The following is a 20,488-nucleotide window of genomic DNA, read 5'->3' on the forward strand; positions in this document are numbered from 1 at the left end:
GTGCTTAACACTTCTGAAACATTATTATTTTAATCAAATAATTAGACTATTACAATTATTTAATTGCAATTATTCCACTTATAATTATTAAATTCAATGATTTATTTAAATGTATATAATTTCATCACAATTATTTGAATTATAATTATTGTAGTTACCTACTTTAATCTGGTTCCATTGTCATTTCAGCTAATATTATTTATGGGGTGCATGGAGTCAAAAAGCTGAAGAACCACTGGTGTAAATTTATATAGGCTACAGATTTAGGCCATATTAAATTAAAGTATGGACATTTATTTACAGAAGTAGGCCTTTATTATACCTCAAATTTCTTTACAAAGCGTCCAGCGGTAACAGCCTCACTTCCATAAAAGCACCACTGAACGAATCAGTGAACGCATTTTAACCATAACGGATTTAAATGAATCGAGTCACTGAGCTAAATCAAAACCCTCGCCACTGAAAAGATTCTACTCTTCAAGGGTTAATCGCAGGCCTTCTCACATGACAGCGTCACGTGACATGAATCCCGTGACGTCTTGTACCAATTTGACAGCAGAGGCAGCAGGTAAGCGAGAAGTCAAATGTATTTCTAATATTTCTGCTACAAATATTGCTTATTATCTGGTTCGAAAAAACATGGTCATATATCTGTATAGCAACGTCTGGCTAAACAAATAGTCTAGGCGCTAGCATTCTAACCCGCTGTTTTCTGCATTAGCAGTGGCTCTCTCCATTCAGTATTTTGTTTGTTTGTTTATGAAGACTTACAACAAATAATATAATCTTATTTTGAAATAATGTGTCGGGATCCTCCGAAACGTTTAGTAAACCTTATTTTTTTGTTAAGTGAAGTTGTAATTCGCATTTTTACCCGTTCGCCCTTTGCTAGCTGATACACGACTCCTGCTAAGCTAAATCATATTTATAGACAATGTTTATCGATAACTTACCCACAGTAATCTTGTGTTATCTGTGTTAAGCATTGTTTTTCATTGTGTTATCAATGTTTTCTAACTCTTTTCGGGGGGAGCTAGCTGGAATGAGTACAGATGCTGCAGTATTTGTCATGGTGGCCTTTCCAGAGACAGAACATCAAGATTTGATATTGTGTTCAGTTTAAAGGTCCTAATAAATAAGAATTGAAGATGGATATCCGAGGGGCAGTGGATGCTGCCGTCCCTACCAATATCATCGCAGCCAAGGCCGCAGAGGTCCGAGCTAACAAGGTCAACTGGCAGTCCTACCTCCAGTGAGTACATCTAAATACCACTTCTGCTTCACTAGTATTATATTTTAGAAAGATTACTGTCTATAGAGGCCACTGACTATGAAACAAGAATAAAAGCATTTGTGTATCTTTAGAATTTGGATCTTGGTTGCTTTGATACAGACAAAATAAGCTCTGGTGTAATGCTTCGTTAAAACAGGAACAGGATCTTGTAAGGAAACGGAGTTTGTGTAATTGTCTTGTGACACTTATGATGAAGATGGTGTTTTTCTGTCTGGTTCTGACATTAAGCGTTTTAAGGTTTGTCATCTATTGTATGCATAGTCCTCCCTTAATATTATTGGTAGAACTTTATTTTACAGTCCTGTTCCCCTTGATGTACATACTATGTACTTATTATAGTAATTACAATAACTATGTAGAAACTAGGTACTAACCCTAAACCTAACCCTACCCCATGTAGTTACCTTGTATTACCAGAACTTTCTTAGATAAATACACTGTAAGTACACTATAAGTACATGTATGTACACGTACTGTAAAATAAAGTCCAACCATGTTATTTACCAACTAAGCCAAGACTATTTTTTTTCAACCATTAAGATGCTTATAAATGTAGTCATTTATTTCCTAACCCATTAGTGATATCTACCGTTTACATAGTGATGTAGTCAGTATTTCGACCCTGTCATTAAGGGGTTAGTTACTCACTTCTACTGTTCAAAGGTTTGGGGTCAGACTTATTTATTTATTTACTTAAAATAAATTAATTCTTTCTTTCTTTCTTTCTTTTTTTGTGGCACCTGACGCAATAAATGGATTTTTTAAAAAAAATTTATTGTTACAAAAATGTATCACGGTTTCCAAAAAAAATTAATAAGCATCACAACTATTTGAACATTAATAATGATACTAAATGTTCCTTGAGCACAAAATCAGCATATTAAATAATGATTTCTGAAGGATTGTGTGTAGGTGAAGATTAGAGTAATAGCTGCTAAAAAAAAAATCAGCTTTGCTATCAGAGCAATAGATTGCATTTTAATACATATAACAGTTATTTTAAGTTGTAATAGTATTTTTAGTTGTAAACAAGTAGTCAAACAAATGCAGCCTTGGAGAGCATGAGACCTCTTTTAAAAATGTTAGAAAATCCTTCAAGCCTCAGGCTTTTAAATAGTAGTTGTTGTTATATATTTGTGTTGTATTATGGTTGTTTTTATTTGTTTTATGTTGTAAACCAGGCAACTGGAAAGTTACAGAACTTTGAGGACAATAAAAAATTCAGCTAGAATTTCTTTTGATACAAATTAAGTATAATAAATACTGAATAATGAAGTCTGATAACTAGTCTATATTTTTCCATATTTCTTGAAGGAACAAGGAACAGCTCAACAACATGTATCTTTGCAAAATACAGTAAAGCAATTACAATTACTACATTTAGATCTAATTAGAACTGTAGAATTTTAATTTGTAATAATAGCCAGAAATTATACCTACAAAAATACTGAGTGCACCTTTAATTTTTAAGACTTAGACACTTATATGTGATCAATAGGACCCAGTGGGAGAAGTAACAGTTCATCAATGGGCCTGACCCATACATCCTTATTATTGCATCCTGCAAGCTCTCCACAGATGAGAAAAACACAATTTACTTGTGTGGGCTCTTGAGAATGGATATATTGGAACTTTGACAGATTAAAACAATAAAAAAGCAAGTGAGAGTAAATATGTTTAATAAAAAGAATGTGAACAATTGATGCACTTTGCTTTTGTTGTATCTATCTCCCTTTAGTCATTGGTAAGTTTCTTGCTTTTCAGGGGCCAAATGATCTCAGCTGAGGACTGTGAGTTCATTAAAAAGTTTGAGATTGCCGGGTCTGAGGACAAGCAAGCAATTCTGACAAAAGAAGGACATCAGGTGGATACCACAATCTTCTAGTATTAGTTTTGCCCCTTCCAACATTTTTAGATTAAAAATGAAATGTACCACATTAATTTAGCATAACCAAGGTAGATCATTGTCTGTGTTTTTTGTTAGTTTTTTTAGAACCATAGATGTTACAGGTCTTTTTATAGAAATTAAAACTGTGAAAATGACTAGGCTCACATAGGCTAAGCTTGCTTGTTGTTGTATATATATATAAAGTCTGTACATTTAACTAATTCTTCTAACATATTTTATTGTAGTGTGCAAAGACCTTCCTCAACCTTATGGCTCATGTATCTAAAGAGCAAACAGTTCAGTACATCCTGACCCTGATTGATGACACGCTGCAGGTAAAAACGCCTTTGTATTGTTCATTTATAATACATAAATTGACCTGTATTATCTAACTTGAAAGGTATAAAGTGTATTGAAATGAAAAAGGTGTCTCTGAGGAAACTGAACAAATAAACTGTCTCACTCTCGTGAAGTATCATGTATATGATGTTGGATGTATTAAGTATTTTTCAAGGAGACAACAACGTTACCAAGTATTGCTCATGTTGTAGTGGTGTTGAAATGGCAGTACTTGATCTTTTTAATGTCCATTTGTGGAAAGCCTTTAACTCTATATCAGACGATGTGTTTGAGATCTCTATAAATCACCCAACTTTTCTGATCAGTTTATTTTATGTTGCAGTAATGGGTCTTCTGCTCTATTATACAGGAAAACCATCAAAGAGTGAATATCTTTTTTGATTATGCCAAGAAGACTAAGAATACAGCCTGGTCGTATTTCCTTCCAATGCTGAACCGTCAAGACCTCTTTACTGTTCACATGGTAAGTTGCTCAGGCAAAAATAGATATGTATAATAAACACTATTGTTCAAAAGTTTGTGGTCAATATGATTTTTCTTTTTAAGAAATGTATACTTTTATTCAGCAATAATGCATTCAATCGATCAAAAGTGACAGTAAAGACATTTGCATTCAATGTTTCAAAAGATTTATGTTTAAAATAAATGTTTTTCATTTTCTGTTCACCAAATAATTCGGTCACAGTTTTCACAAAGATATAAAGCACCACAACTATTTTTAACATAAATAATAAGAATAAGAAGTTTCTTGAGCACCAAATCAGCATATGAGAATGTTTTTTGAAGGATTATTTGACACTGAAGATTGGAGTAATGGGTGCTGAAAATTCAGCTTTGTCATTACAGGAATTAAAACATTTCACATTTTAAAATGTGTAGATATGAAATGGTTATTTTAAATTGCAATGCTATTATATGTTTTCATACTTGTAACAGCCATAAAAGACAGGAAGTACTTTATTACAGTTATGAGCAAAAATAATCACAATATTCCTTAAATTATTTGTATTAGTATTTTAAGAAGCCCATTTCACCTGCTTTGACCTCATATTTTGTTCTGTAAAAAAATAGAATTTCTACTACACACAGTTACACACACGCAATTAAATTTCAGTGGTGTTTATTGGTGGTTCAACTGCATTTACATAACAAAGTCACCATAAAATATGGGCCAGTATCACACAACCCTTTTCTGCTGGAAGAAAAATGTTTCCAAGTAATTACTGAACAAAGTTTGCTTATCCTCCCTTCTCTCTATAATTACTTTGGAGTGACATTATTGCCTAAACAGAAATACAGCCAGTATTCAGGGTCATCCACAATCTTCCACATTGTATTCTGCTTATTGTATAGTAGCATTGTGTTTTGTTCTTAAAAGCAATAATTTTTTGATTTTTATTCAACAGTAGCTTGTACATACATGTGGATTATTGAGCTTAGATTCAGGGCCAGAACCTTTAAACCTCTTGTTTGAGAGTCCGTTGTAAGTATGGGGTCCATCAATAATTCATCAAAGAGTTTTCAATGCTTAGTTTTGAAGATTGAGCTTAACATTTTCCCAGGGTACTCTCATTTCCACGCAGAACAGCGTGAAGCCAGTCGTGAAGTCACAGTTTAATTACCATTCAGGCAGACGGCGGTCACAGGGTGTTGAACTGCATGAGGATGGTATTTATTCCCCTTGCCATCCTCACCTAAGCTCTTAATGAAACACTCCGAAATTCCCCTTTTGCATGGCAAGCAAGAGTAAATGTCATGTCTTCTGGAAACATCAGAATGGCTCTAAATGCATTCATTACCATAGCGCGCACACACAAATGTTGGCAGCTATAGAGCTCTCAGTGAATCACTTCATCTGACCAGTAATTCAAGTATATTCTGCAGTGGTTGCATGTTCATTTGGCTAAAATATTAATTTGGGGCGTTTAATTTCAGGTTGAATGTTTCAGATGGATGTGGAGCAACAGTTGCCATTACTTATCACAATTAAGGCTGTTAATTGTCCTTTGGCCTTTTGCTACTCTTATTCAGAGTAAAACAAAGAGAACAGGAAATGATGGGGCGAGTGACTAAAAGCAGGATCGGGAAGATTTATGAGCTCTATACAAATTCTGTTTGTCTGCATGGCCCCAGCTCATTGTGCCAAACAAGGCACACTAGGCCACAGCCGCTTCAAGGCATTATATATATATATTCCTATATTTAAGCATCTGTATGAAAGCCATGTCTAACAGAAATGTATTTTTCAAGCACTGATGCAACATTTCTCTTCTTTCTCTCAGGCTGCGCGGATCATAGCCAAGCTGGCTGCCTGGGGACGTGACCTGATGGAGGGCAGTGACCTGAATTATTACTTTAACTGGATTAAGACCCAGCTCAGCTCTCAGGTAGAAAACAAAGAGATTCTATCCTAAAATCAACATAACGTCTCTCTCCAACCAATTACAGGAAGAGTTCACCCAAAAATGACAATTCTGTTCTCATTTACTCACCGTCATGTCATTCCAGACCTGAAGACTTTCTTTATTGAAAAACATAATTGCAATGTTATGTAAAATGTTAGTGACTGAGTCTCAGTGTCCATTTCATTGCATCTGTTTTCATAAAATGGAAGTGAAGAGAGGCTGCAGAAAGACATTCTGCTTAATATTGAACACTTTGTTAGACAGAAGAAATTCATACAGGTTTGGAACAACATGATGCTAAGTAAAGGATCTTGTAATTTTCCCTTTAAGATCTACATGAGATTTGAAGATTACGTTTTTTTTACATGCTAGACAGAAATTGTCTGTTTCTCAGCAGGCTTTTATATTTTGAAAAGATCTTCACATGATCTAAAACACATCTTATTCTTGCATCAGTCACAGAACATAATCTAGTGTTGCCTCTGTGCCTAATGATGTAAATTTTCCTATAGAATGGAAACTTTAAAAGATGCAATCACTTTCTTCTTTTATCAGTCCCCCTCCTAACACTGGAGTGTGAAAGGCAAGCTGAGAATAATTTGTGATGTGTCAAAGCACTGGCCATGTGCCATGTTCTTTAAAAAATAATAATAATAATTTTTGCCCTGAGGTTTAAAAAGTGAGCCTTCATATTGAAGATGGTTATTTAGTTTTACTTACTGTCAGTAGCAGTTACAGTTAAAATGTTTCAGTTATTTTAGTGGAGTCCAAAAGTTTGAGTCCACATGGAAAATTTAAGATCAAAATCTTTTTTTGGCAAATGTAAAGCAACTTTAAAACTTCAAATAAATTCAGAAATATTTGATTGAGCACTATTTGTAGTTTATTTTAAAAAATGTGTCAAATGTAAAATCCTGAAAATATTAAGGACTTATAAAATTGTGTTTTAGGCCTGAAAAAGTAATGAATATTTCTATAATTAGCATACTTGGTTTTACTATAAATATTTAATCACAAGTTATTAATGAATCAACCAGTATTTATTTAATCAGTCAGTTATTTAGATTTGTGTAGATTGCATTTTCTTGAAAGCCATAGTGGGGTCCAGTTTGGTTCAGGATTGTTTCTTTTCACTGAATCATTTGAATTGGTTCACAAATGATTCTGCATGATTCATTACCAAACTGATCTGAATTTGAATGGTTGTTTTATGCTATATATGAAACATAATGGGAAAGGTCATTGAAATGTCACGGAAAATTGCTCACAAAACAGGAAAATGGGCTAAGAAATTCCGAAAATTTTTCAGTTTATAATATTAAAAAAAAAATTGTAAATGTATATTTACAGAATTGAAAAAAAACAGGCATTTTCACTAGTGAAGTCAGACTTTCTGAGCCCAGCTTGTGTGTCTAACATTTTGCAGCACCTGCACAGGAATGAGTGAATTTGTATGTACTGTGTCAGTCCTCGTATCCTACATGTACACAGTAGGGGGTAAGGATCTGCAGGGGCAGCCGTGCCAGGCCACTACTGCAGCAGAATGCTTTATATAAAGGGCACAATAAGAAGAATAAACCGAGAAGTGCCTAGAGCACGATTTGATCCTGGATCCTCCTGACTCAGAATGAGCTGTGAACTGTGAGCTCTGCTGCAGCAGGCCAGCCACAGATACAGATTTAGAGAATCACTCAGGGTGCAGTGGTGCTAAGTGCATTGGGTTGAGTCACATGGGAACCAGGGGTCAGCCTTACCTGTCGAAGTACAAACTTTTTTCTTTTATGCCCCATAAAAACTCTTTGTTGTACCACTGAAAATTGCTTTTCGTTTCATGTCACACCTGGTTATTACACAGTATTTGTGTGTGTGTGCGTGTTTGTTGTTTGGATTTGGATGTATTCTTAATCTTAACCATTTTTGATAACTTTCAAACATATTTAGTGTTGTTTCACAAGCCTGAACCAAAATCCATTTATATCAGAGTGCAAATATGTGTTAATACAGTGCCTATTCATAACCCTTCATTTTTTTCATGTTTTAAGTTGCTGCCTTATGTTAAATTGCCTTAAATTACCTTTTTCCACATTAATCTGCACTCCATACACCATAATGGTTAAGCAAAAAACTGTATTTTAACATCTTTGCAAATTTATTCAAAATAAAATACTTAAATACTAAAATACTTTTCCTAGAGCTAGCCTCCTGGCCAAACTGAGCAATTGGTTGACAAAGGCTTCGGTTAGTATGGTGACCAAGAAGCTGATGGTCACTCTAGTTGAGCTCCATGATCATATACGCAGATGGGAGAAACCTACAGAAGGACAAACATCTCTGCAACACTCTACTGATCTGGGCTTTATGGCGGTGTGGCCAAACTCAATCGTCTCTTCAGTTAAGACACCTGAAAACATTGGAATTAAAAAAAAAAAACACACCAAAAGATCCCCCAGACTCTGAGAAACAAGATTATCTGGTCTGATGAACCTCAATTTTAAGCATTATGTTTGAAGGAAACCAGCCCTGCTTATCATCTGCAGAGTACCATCAAGTAAAATGTGCTGGTAGCAGTCTCATGCTGTGGGGATATTTTTCAGCAGCAGGGATCCTCAGTGCAGCAAAATATAGAGATAGCATTGATGAAATCCCAGTCCAGAGCATTCGGAAGCTTAGACTGGGCAGAAGGTTTACCTTCCAACGGGACAATGACCCTAAACACACATCAAGCATAGCTTATAGACAAAAATCTTCATCTGCCCCATCCAATGTGAAAAAGGCGAGGAGAAGAATTGCAGATAATCGCAAAATGCTGATGTGCAATGCTTGTCGCATCATTCCCAAAAAGATTTGAGGCTGTTAAGGTTCTTGAGCTAAATATTTAGGTAAGGATGAATACTTATGCAATGTACTTATTTCGTTTTTTTTAAATAAAGTTGTTACTTTAAAAGTTGTTAAATTTTAATAAAGTTGTTACAATTCTGTTTTTGCTTTGTCATTATGGTGAATGGAGTGTAGATTGATTTGGAAAAAAGGTCATTTAAAGCAGTTTTACATAAGGCTGCTTCATAACAAAATGTGAAAAAAATGAAGGGGTATGAATACTTTCACATGACACTGTATGGACATGTTTGAAGATAGTTGTAATGAACCTCCATTTACATGCAGCAGTGATAACAGGAAAAGTGTTTTGGTTATATTAGAGATTGGAATTCTGTGTCAGCATTTTAGAATCTTGATTTCACTCATAACCATATTTAACGTTGGAGACGGTGGGACATGTACCCACCACGTTTTTTAAGTTTTCAAATTATATTTACATACTTTTATTTATTTATTTATTTTTTATCCTCACCAACAAAGCTCCAGTTGATCACATTTCAATGCAAAACAAAATGTGTCCCCGGATATACACTACCGTTCAAAATGTTTGGATCTTAAGATTTCTTTTTAATTATTATTATTTTTTAAGGATCTTACCAAAGTGTAATAATTCTTAATAATTGTTCTCTATTTGAATGTATTTTAAAATGTAACTTATTCCTATGATGGCAAATCTGAAATTTCAGCTGCCATTACTCCAGTTTTCAGTGTTGCATGATCCTTCAGAAAGCATTATAATATGCTGATTTGGTGCTGAAGAAACATGTCTTATTATAACAAATGTTGAAAATAGTATGCTGCATAATATTTATTTAGAAACCATTATAATTTCCATTGTTATTTCCATTTTGATGAAAAAAAGTTAATCTGAACAGCATTTGTCAAAACTTGTTCCCTGTTTGCAAGTTGTAATGACGAGTTCTACGAGCATGTGAATGCGTTGCCATTGATAGTGTTGCCATAGAAATGCATAATTCAGAGTCCATGGACCTGGAATAGCTCAGAGTAGAACGTCAACTCAGAATTGTGTTACTTATGACATGGAGTGAACGCAGCTTACTGTCTTACAGACCCCAAACATTTGAACAGTAGTGTACCTCCACTGAAGTTGAGATTTTATTTTGGTTTAATCAAAAGAAGTGTGCATACAATGAATTTTTGGGGGTTCATAGTTGTAAGAAAATAAAGCCATATTTGTGATTTAATCGCTGAAAACATCCCTCTTTTGTGTACTGACACATTCAGTGTTTTTTGATTGCTTCATTAGAAAATGGCTTTAGAGTACAGTTTTGAGCTTAGTGGAAAGACACAGTTATATACTTCAGGAGAGTGTATAACCTTCAGATAGATTACTGCATTAGATTGGTTTATTTAAAACCGAAGTAAAAAGAGAGAGTAAAACATGACTTACTTGTACTGTATAGACATTTAGTTTTTTTGTTTTTGTTTTATTGTATAAAAAAATAGCTGTATAAATAATTTGTTATTCTACAGTAGATGTGATAAATAAGATGGTTTACATTTACTTTCAGTTAAATGAAACGTACTAGAATCTTTATTCTGCTTTTATGAGCTTATTAAATAAATTATGAATGTATGGCATCTCATGAAATACCTTCAAAATGAATGAAAGATCTTTTGATGCATTACAAAAACTTTATTCAGTTCATTATTTATAAAGTAATTACTTCATTCTAGTTGTTTTATTATGACTATCAGAGATCAGCAGTGCTTTGGTCCTCTGCTAATTAGAACACGTTTTATTTTGTTTGGTATTTTTATTCATACAGTGGTTTCTGGCCTTATTGAATGCATATACTTACAGATCACATGATAAAGTCCAGCTTTCATTTTCACTTCCCCTACAAATCATCTTACAGTAATAGGATGTTGCATTTTGCATGCAATTTCATATTTTAGCCCTTGGGCCCTCTGAATTAATGAATTTTGAAAATCATAAAAAGAAGACCTCTCAAAGCAGTTCATGTTTATTAGACCACTCTGAGTGCGCTCTATAAATTAGTTTAATTGTTGCTGAGCTGTGAATAAACGTTTTTAATGAATCAGGAAAAATGCTTTCAATTCTAAGCTGGAAATGACTATAAATACCAGTTTAATTATTTTTGGATTTTAAGATGCCAGTTGCAAAAGTGTTGACTTTCGTGTCTTTACATACAAATTGCGACTTGGCTCTTGTGACATGCTTAAACATTTAATTTTGCAGTGCAGTTGAGACTGAAATAAATTCAGTGCCACTCTTCCACAGAATTTAAGACGGTTGCCTGTCATGAACAAGCCGTCTCACTCATGCAGGAGTCATATGCCTCCAATCACTGTCCAATAATGTCGCTCTATTTTCCTCCGACAAGAGGCCCAGAATCACAGATTTTTTTTCTTTCTATCTTTTTTTGTATTTGTTTTTTTTTGTTTGTTTGTTAGAAACTACATGGTACAGGTGCTGAACCTGGAACAGGGACCATCTCCCCCAGTGAAGTGAGTATGTCACAAATGAAGGAGGTGGATGTGCAACTGTGTGAATTATCCTCCATCACCTTTCAGAGGCCGAGATCTTCACCCCTATCTTTTCTGAGATGCGGCACACACTTTTTCTTGTTTACTGCTTATTTTTTCTTCCATTCATATTCACTGTGAATTTTTTCACTCTTTCCTACAGCTGCACCACAACACTTTTTTTTGTCTGTGTCAATCTATAAGCATTTTTACAAAGATTCTTTCCTCTCTTGCCAGTGGCTGTGGTCATAAATCAGTATATCTGGCTTTTTTTCTTTTTTTTTTTTTTTTACCTAGACCTGATAGATTGAAATGACCACGAGAAGGCTTTTGTCTTGTACTCTAGCAGTATTCATCTTTATTTTTTATGCTTTTTAGAGTACATTTGAAAATACTATTTTTTTTTCCTTTCATCATATGTCGCAAGTCAAAATCTGCTGGCGCAATGCAAGCGGGCACAAATCTGTTCAATTACCTCTCATGGCTCTTAAGACGTCTCCACTTTGCTATTCGTCATGACCTTTCTGCCTGTCTCTTCTATTCTCTGGACCACTCTGCTTTTATGCATATGGTGCTGATCTACAGCATCATCTTCCTGGTTAATAACTGAGTCTGTTCACTCCTCTCAGCCACGTCTCCTCTAACATCTCTCTATGATTCACTCACTCTATCCAGGTTTCAAGGCTGCTGCTTTCTCTCTGCTGCATTGTGGGATTGCCTCTTTGATCCAGCATGTTACCCAAAAGCTGTTTTTTATAAAGTCAGAACTGTACTGCATGTGCATAAGTGAATGCAGAATTACAGAGAGTGTAAATGCTGCCTGAGCAGCCTAGTTTCATAGTGTTCCTTTGCTAGTTCCTGAAAAGGATGGGCTTGTTATTCCACGCATCCATTTCCCGGCTTATCTGAACTGTTCTGTTCTTCCTGTTCTGATCATGTTGTCCTTTTGTGTTTGTGTGCATGCTAATCTCTGCGTGTTTGGTGTATGTGTATTTTTTTCTTCTGACCCTCACAGAGCTCCCAGTATGTGCAGTGCGTTGCTGGTTGCCTGCAGCTGATGCTGAGAGTGAATGAATACAGATTCGCCTGGGTGGAGGCTGACGGAGTGAACTGGTAACACCAACTTTCACACTAATATGATTTTTTTAAATCTGTAACCAGTTGTCTGGAAAATTCATAGAAAAGGTATAAAAATTATTGTTAAAAAGGAATATGTAACCTGTAACCAATTTATTATTATAATTAATATATGTGCTCTACTCACGCCCCTTTAATGCTTCCCATCCCTTGCTGTATTGAAGAACAAATCTTGTAGAACAAGAAAGCATCTCTCATTCTAGCAGGTTTTAGCCCTGTGATCATAAATACTCCTTTGTTTGCTAGTGTACAGACAGAGTAAAAGACAGGACAATGAGGCGTCTTTGAAGATAATTGTATTTTTCTTGCCTCTGAAGTAAAATTTATTTTATGTAATGGTCTCATTATATATCAGAAAAATGTGAGCTCTCATTTCCCCTCATCTCACCCATCAAACCATCAGGTCTAACTTTATGAAGAGTATCCTCTCAGCACACCATATGGGGGAGAGTGGGGGATGCCCTACTGTTTAGTAACTTCGATTGTTCTGTTCTGTGCATCTTTCAGCATCACGGCAGTGTTGAGCAATAAGTGTGGCTTCCAGCTGCAGTATCAGATGGTCTTCTGTGTGTGGCTCCTGGCATTCAGTCCGCAACTCTGCGAACAGCTGCGGCGCTACAACGTAGTACCGGCACTCTCCGACATCCTCCAAGAGTCTGTCAAAGAGAAGGTCACTCGCATAATCCTGGCTGCTTTCAGGGTATGTGTCTTGAAATGTGTCTGCTTCAAACTGCAGTCGGTAGCAACCCAGTCTCCTTTTATGAACTTTATTACTTTATGAATGCAACCGAATTCATTAGGGACTGTCAGATCATCCTTAAATCATCCTTATGTGATTGACTTTAGCAGACTAGCTAATGCTTCTATTATGATTTTTTTCTAAATTAATTTTAATTAATAAACGGCTGATAGAAATATCACAAATGTCCACTGAGTCTTTAGAGACAGATTTGAACCATTGTGACCTATCGCACTTAAAGGGTGAAACATTTTTCAGAGACACACCATATTAAGACACTTAAGAGAAAGACACTTAACCCCAATCATGTACAAGGCACCACTGCTGCAATTAGAGTGCTTTGAGGAAATGAAAAGCAAAGCATCTGTTAAATTAAGGTAAGTAAAGGCATCATATAAACATATAAAAACACTTAATGAGTGATCATTAAGTCTAATGGCAGACTATTTATCTGACTTTTCTTGGTGTACAAATAATGAATGAAAGTGCATGTGCTGAATCCATTAAAGATGGATGGGTGTGTTGGTTTTCTCACTTTTTTCAGATTAGGATTTCACTCAGCAGAAGGTGTCTTCTTCAGAGTCCATTAGCAGATCACTCACTCTTTTATTTTGAAAGGATTTAATTTGCCCAGCGTTTCCGTGATGAATGTACTAAGAACACCATTATTACCTTATTAAGGTTGCAGATTGACAAAAGCGCTCATTTTAATCTCTTCCACACTCTCACATCATCGCCCATTCAGTGCTTGGTTTTTAGAGACTATAAAAGGAAAGAATAAAGAAGAAAAAGACTTGTCACACCCACATTGCCCTTCCTGCTTGTGTTGATCATTTGAATTAGTGCTAGACCGAATGTGGTCCTAAGGCATTTTATCTTCCTTTGGGCTTATTACTTTTCCACTGCCGGCACATATTTGTTTAATGCATAACTGAGGCACAAAAACAGGCCGTGTGTTACTCTTATTCTGCATTTCATTTTCCTGCACATGCCGTTCATAGTGCTGTTCATACATTTAATGTTCAAATTAGCCCTGAAAGCTGGGCTATGTTGTTGGTATTAGAATTGTGTAATGAATTCATTGTCCATGTCGCTGACAGTATTGAATTAGAGTGCAGCGCTTCATTCATCTCACCTGCTGAAGAGCTTATTAAATTGTCTTGACTGGCTGTTCTCTCTCTGTGCCTGCATGATTGCATAGCTTCCATTCTGCAGCTATTAGTGGATCTGCCTCTGCACATTTGCAATTATTTATGTTTCACATGTGTACGCTCTTCCCCACTGTTATATATAGTATTGCCTAAAGCAAAACTTTAATTCAGTTCATTTCAGTTCAGTTTTAATTATAAAGCACATTTAAAAGGCTCATATGATGCAATTTTAAATTTTCCTTTCGCTTTGGAGTGTTACAAGCTCTTGGTCCATTAAGAAGATCTGTAAAGTTGCAAAGATTATAGTCTCAAATCCAAAGAGATATTCTTTATCAAAGTTAAGACTCTGCCACGCCCCCCCCTTAAACGGCTCATTTAAACACGCCCCCACACGTCTACATCACTATGTGGAAATATTTGCTTAATGCCGCCCAAATGTTCACTCAAAGAAGCAAGGTGTGGTTTCAGTAACCGCAGTTAGTATTGAAGCAGCCGTGTCAGTGAGATGCTGTGTGTTTCTTGGCGAAAGCAAAAGCACTTTATTTGGCCTTCCGAAAATAGATGCATTTAGGAATCTTGAAGATTACTTACAACAGAACAGCAACGCATTTTATGGACAACCGTTTGTGAACCTAGGCAAGGAGGTAATTCTGACTTTGGTATGACAATATGGTGCTTCTGAATCAGCTACTGTATGTATGTTTTGTTATTAGTTTAAGTATTTGCTATTGACAGTTCAGATGCAGAGTTTTGCACGTCATGTGTGTGTGTATGAGAGAGAGAAAGAGAAAGAGAGAGAGAGAGAGAGAGAGAGCAAGAGAGAGAGAGAGAGAGAGAGAGACAGAGACAGAGACAGAGACAGTCACATCAAAATAGAGTCAGCTGTCTTAACCGTCTGTGGCTTGTGTACTGCAAACACATACTAAGTCAATACTAACATACACATACTAAGTCAAACACATACTTAATCAAACAAAGGACATTATTAACTATAATTACATTTATTTTGAAAGATGAAGCTCATGATTATAGAAAGAGTCTTTACATTTCTGACGAATGCTTGCAGTGTTCGGCCAATCACAATACACCGGGTCAGTTGACCAATCAGAGCAGACTGCGCTTGTGGAAGGAGGGACTTTGTAGAAAATGACACGTTTGAGAGAGGCAGGGCATAGAGGACCTTCAGTAATGTACAGTATTCGAAAAAGAATGTGTTTTTTGAACATTAAAGCATGTCAACATATTCTGTTACACCAAATACACAAAATAATGATCTTTAAAAATGCATCATATGACCCCTTTAAAATCAACCTTAATTAGGCAAAAGTCTGTCTGTCTGTCTATTGAGCTACTGTGAGGAAAATATTTATTTGAGTCCCTGCTGATTTTGTAAATTTGCCCACTTACAAAAAAATGAATTGTCTGTAAATTTTTATGGTAGTTTTATTTTAATCGCTAGAGACAGAATACCATTCAAACAATCCAGAAAGAAAAAAAATGCTAAAAAGGTTAAAAATATATTTGCATTTCAGTGAGTGAAATAAGTATTTGACCCCCAAGCAAAACATGACTAAATACTTGATGCACAAACTCCCTTCGCGGTATGTTTCGGGTCATTGTCATGCTGGAAGACCCATCCGTGACCCATCTTCAGTGTTCTGGCTCAGGGAAGGAGGTTCTCGTCTAAGACTTTACAATACATGGCCCCGTCCATTTGCCCTTCAATGCGGGGAAGTCATCCTGTACCCTTAGCAGAAAAACAGCCCCTAAGCATAATGTTTCCAACTGTGAGTTTAGTCTCATCTGATCACAGCACTTTCTCCAAAGCCTTCTCTCAATCATTTAGATGTTCATTGGCAAACTTTAAATGAGCCTGTACATGTGCCTTCTTGAGCAGGGGTTCCTCTCGGGCGCTGCAGGATTTCAGTCCATTGTGGCGTAGTGTGTTACCAATGTTTTGCTTGGTGACTATGGTCCCAACTGCCTAAAGATCAATAACAAGCTTCTCCCATGTAGTTCAGGTCTGGTCCCTCACCTTTCACACGGTCATCCTTACCCCATGAGGCAAGATTTTGCACAGTGGTCCAGAACGAGGCTGATTGATGGTTGTTTTGAATTTCTTCCATTTCCGAGTAATCACACCAAGCTTCCTGCTGATGGTCTTGTAGCCCATTGTGCAGATCTACAGTCTTGTCTCTGACATCCTTTGACAGCTCCTTGGTCTTGCCCATGGTGGTGGGAGAGGTTGGAATGGAACATACAGATTATGTGGAGAGATTTCTTATACTCCTAACAAGCTGACATTAAGAGTAACTTCTTAAAGTGACAGGAGTAATCTGTGTTCAACATGGGCACATAACCAATCTCTGGGAGCCAGAGATTGTTTTAATTTGGGGTTGGAGCTAAACTCTGTAGGACATTGATTGGACAGGAGCGGTCTTGGACACCCCTTCATGTATCAAACCCTCTCTTGTTCTATCTGACATTCTGTCTGATTTTCAATTTATCTATCATTCTATAGTATTTAACAATAACACACTAACATCATTCTACAGTCATTCTGTCACTCTATCGTTTTTCAATTCTGAGTGTGAGTCAGTTCTCCAAGAGTACAGATGAAATTAAATGAAATAGACAACAAATATGACAGATGAATACAATATAAATACATAATGTAGTCTTTTACTACTCTGTCTATATGTCTGTGTGTCTGTCTATCTATCATCTGTCTGTCTGGCTGTCTATCGTTCAATCATTGTACAGTATCTAACACTCGCTCAGTCATTTTCCAATTCTGAATCCAAGTGTCTTGTTTTTTTGTTTTTTTTTTACAAGTTCATTTACTCTCATGCAAATGAACCATGCTTACTGCTCATTGATCAATGTCTTATTTCCACTGAATGGGAAAGCAGCGTGTAAGTATGCATAGATGCAGAATGTCACAGAGGAAGGTGCAGGACAGCATTGTGCTAACACAATCCATCATCTTGTTAACTAGAGCTCTACATTGGGCTAATCAGTTTTCTGACCCGTTCAACATGATTTATTATGTGCTGCAAAACAAGCATTACATGGACAGAAATTGTGTTACAAATGTATGAAGGAGACTACGTCTCTTGTTACAGAGAATGTTTACATGGTATTGATGAGTACATCTGGAATAGGATCTGATAAAGAATATGACACACTGTATACATGGCAATGAGAATGAGAAAAGGTATGAAGCCTTTGTCTGAAATAGAGATGTGTGTCCGGAACATGTTTGCAGCAGGACTGCTAAAACCAAGACCTGTCAAACAGCTTTACAGCATCTGCACTGAAACCAAACATTAGGCTGCTGCAAATTAAAATGCCAGCACTGTTCATCGCCTCTTCAAAATGCATAATTGTAATTCAGTGCTGCAGCTATCGCTTTATTAGGAGTCTGTCACTTCCTCTTAATATCAACTCTTTCTTTGCTAGCTTACTTACACCTCTTTTAAATCTTTGCTGTCCTTCATACGTGCAACAGCATGACATCCTTCATGCTGGGCAGCTGGGCGATCACTGACTCTAAATTTTTCAATTTTCGTTAGGGGCTTTATTGTGTAATAATGTCACAATTCTGCTGATTAAAAGCTGCTGGGAGGCAATGAGATATCTAATAATTGCTTTGTTTCTACCTCACTAGCTTCAACGTAGTGGAAGTGTCTCAGTAACAGTGATTCAGGACCATTTAAAATGAGATCTGGGGCTGGATTCATGAAACATTCTCAGAAATTGCCGAAATTGCCGTAACTGCCATTTGTATCATATTTTCTAACTTAAGAAAAAAGTTAAGAATAATTTGTGTTCCCAAACATTCTTCTTAAGAATATTCTTATCTCTTTTTTTTTTTTTAAGTTGTTCTTGAAAAGAATCAAATTGAAAATCACTGTAAATAGCTTTGTAAGGTTAGGATAACTTCAGACCTATCTTAAATCCCAACTGTTAAGAAAGATTTAATACATTTATTGGGTTATTTCAAATTAATTGTTATAGTTAAGCATTACAACAACACTAGCTACAAATAATACATAGTAGGACTATTAATAGTGATATGCACAGGTTTTCTGAAGTGGCACACCAATGACTGATAGTGTCAGCCACGATCAGTCATGATTACCTGTGACGTGACTTTTTGCTAAATTAAAAATTCAGCAACAACACTAAAAGCAAGTGAGATTTTTGGCCTTTAAATACAATATAATATTTGGCAGTATTCAGCGCAATCACTTTTTAACCTGTTTGAGAGCTCAGCTTCTTAGGCTGCTTGAGTGGAATTACATTTTATGTACTACCTTGAGTTTATCAGTGTTTGATGACTACCGCTAGTATCTAGATGAACAATTTAAGAGGAATGTTCCAGTAATGACAGAAAGGGCATGTTTTTCAAGGCTTGCGGGTGAGTTTTCAAAGAGCGACACCTAATTTTAGTACAGCTAAGAGCAAGGAGTTTTAAAAAGAAGGAAGTCATTGCTTATGTTAGCATTTCCTGCCAAATGAGCCATGTCCATTAAGACTAATGAATTCTTAGAAATAAAAGCACTCTTATTCAAATATGGCATGTTAATTTCCTCTTCAAGTCACATTGCTCAGTGGTGAAGTTTGTGTCAAACAGGTTCTGGTAAAACATTGCGGACACTATGTGGTTGCACAAAGCTTTTCTGCTTTTTTTTTTTTAAATTAAGTAGAAACTCTGAATGCATATTTAAGATTTTAAGCACTGACTTTCTCTTCACATCAGTCTCAATTAGAGATGCACCGATGCTAAATTACTCAGCCGATACTGATAGATGATTATTCATAATTATGCCAATAGTTTAATTTTACTTAAGGAAAAAATTTAATCTCTCCCAACTAATGCTGTACACTATACAGGGAACCCTTTAATTTGGTACATGATATTAGAGGTTAAAATTAACAACAAAACTTTAAAATGAATGCTATTTATTTTCAGATATATAAAAAATTGCATTTGAATAAAACATTTGTATACAACACAATTGCACATCATATTTTTCTTAAATTGTCTTCATGACAGATTCATTCAAACATTACATATATAATTAGCAGTAAATAAGCCCCCCTCTAATTAACAGACATGAACACCGGATAACTTTCCTAAGGTAAATCCTTAAGTGATTGTTCTCAAACTGTTTTTATAGTCTGTTTTTCGGTTGAAACACTGATTGAGGGATTACATGAGATTACATTTTTGTAAACTGTAACATGTATTAAACTGGAAGAGACTATCGCTCCACACTGCCACTAGTGGCTACAGTGATCTGTAACTCCACATTTAAGAGAGTGAAAACTGCATTTATTGTTTGAATTTGGGAAAAAAATGGATAGAATTTGAGAGCTGAGACTTCTTATTAGAAGCAACAAAACCCAAAGCTCTTTGTAATTATTGGATAAGAGGTGCATTACAAAAAAGACCTATGGGTGACGGATAGAGTCAAGTAGAATCGGTGTTAACTCCATTAATGCGTTATTATTGCTTTAACTTGTAGCGCTCTAAATGAGACACAATATGCATTTTCTTCACTCAAGTTGCTGTCTCCCATGTTTTTGCACATTTTTGATTAACAAGAAATAATCAGCCATAATTATTGTCTGTTTCTAAACAAATTAGGCTGTTATCGGCCAATATCAATTATTGGCAGATGTCTTGGTGCATCTCAAGTCTCAGTTATTCAAATAGTTATTTATTCCAGTGCTGTGCAATAGCTCTCTTTCTGGGAAATAGTCTTGAATTTACTGAATCATTTGACTGCAGAAGCCAAGGACAGATCTTTAAAGTCCAGGTTTAGCTATTCAGCCATTGCTGATTTAAAATGTAGAAGTTCTTCAATGTCATCTTTTGTTTTGATTTTGAATGTATATTGTTCTTTATTGCTAAACACCATGGTAACACGGTATCCACCTTCAAGTGAAATCTTATGAAAGAAAGAGTTTATCTTTTAAATATTTGAAATGAAAGAAGTGTTGAAAAATGAATTGAATGTTTAAATCTGGTTACTTTTTGTTCTAGAAATAGGAATAATTTGTGTTTGGGTCATTTTCAGTACTCTTATTACTTGTTATCCACTTGAATAATTTCTG

At 35.7% G+C, this 20,488-nt stretch overlaps 1 protein-coding gene across 2 annotated transcripts in view; it reads left to right on the forward strand.

Annotated features, from left to right (window-relative positions):
* The first annotated feature begins 485 nt into the window (after nucleotides 1-485).
* Nucleotides 486-20,488, forward strand: part of LOC113117966 (V-type proton ATPase subunit H) — a 34,538-nt gene continuing 14,535 nt past the window's right edge. Inside the window, exons 1-9 of one of the 2 annotated variants that reach the window (XM_026286850.1) lie at nucleotides 486-568; nucleotides 1,119-1,252; nucleotides 3,059-3,158; nucleotides 3,428-3,517; nucleotides 3,892-4,005; nucleotides 5,825-5,929; nucleotides 11,264-11,317; nucleotides 12,351-12,448; nucleotides 12,980-13,172. In XM_026286850.1, coding sequence (XP_026142635.1) covers nucleotides 1,149-1,252; nucleotides 3,059-3,158; nucleotides 3,428-3,517; nucleotides 3,892-4,005; nucleotides 5,825-5,929; nucleotides 11,264-11,317; nucleotides 12,351-12,448; nucleotides 12,980-13,172 — 858 coding nt within the window. In that variant the 5' untranslated portion in view covers nucleotides 486-568; nucleotides 1,119-1,148. The remainder of the gene's footprint in view (nucleotides 569-1,118; nucleotides 1,253-3,058; nucleotides 3,159-3,427; nucleotides 3,518-3,891; nucleotides 4,006-5,824; nucleotides 5,930-11,263; nucleotides 11,318-12,350; nucleotides 12,449-12,979; nucleotides 13,173-20,488) is intronic. The other variant, XM_026286851.1, reaches the window with a different exon arrangement.

The sequence above is a fragment of the Carassius auratus genome, chromosome 2 (assembly GCF_003368295.1).
Source record: "Carassius auratus strain Wakin chromosome 2, ASM336829v1, whole genome shotgun sequence".
Lineage (NCBI taxonomy): Eukaryota > Metazoa > Chordata > Actinopteri > Cypriniformes > Cyprinidae > Carassius > Carassius auratus.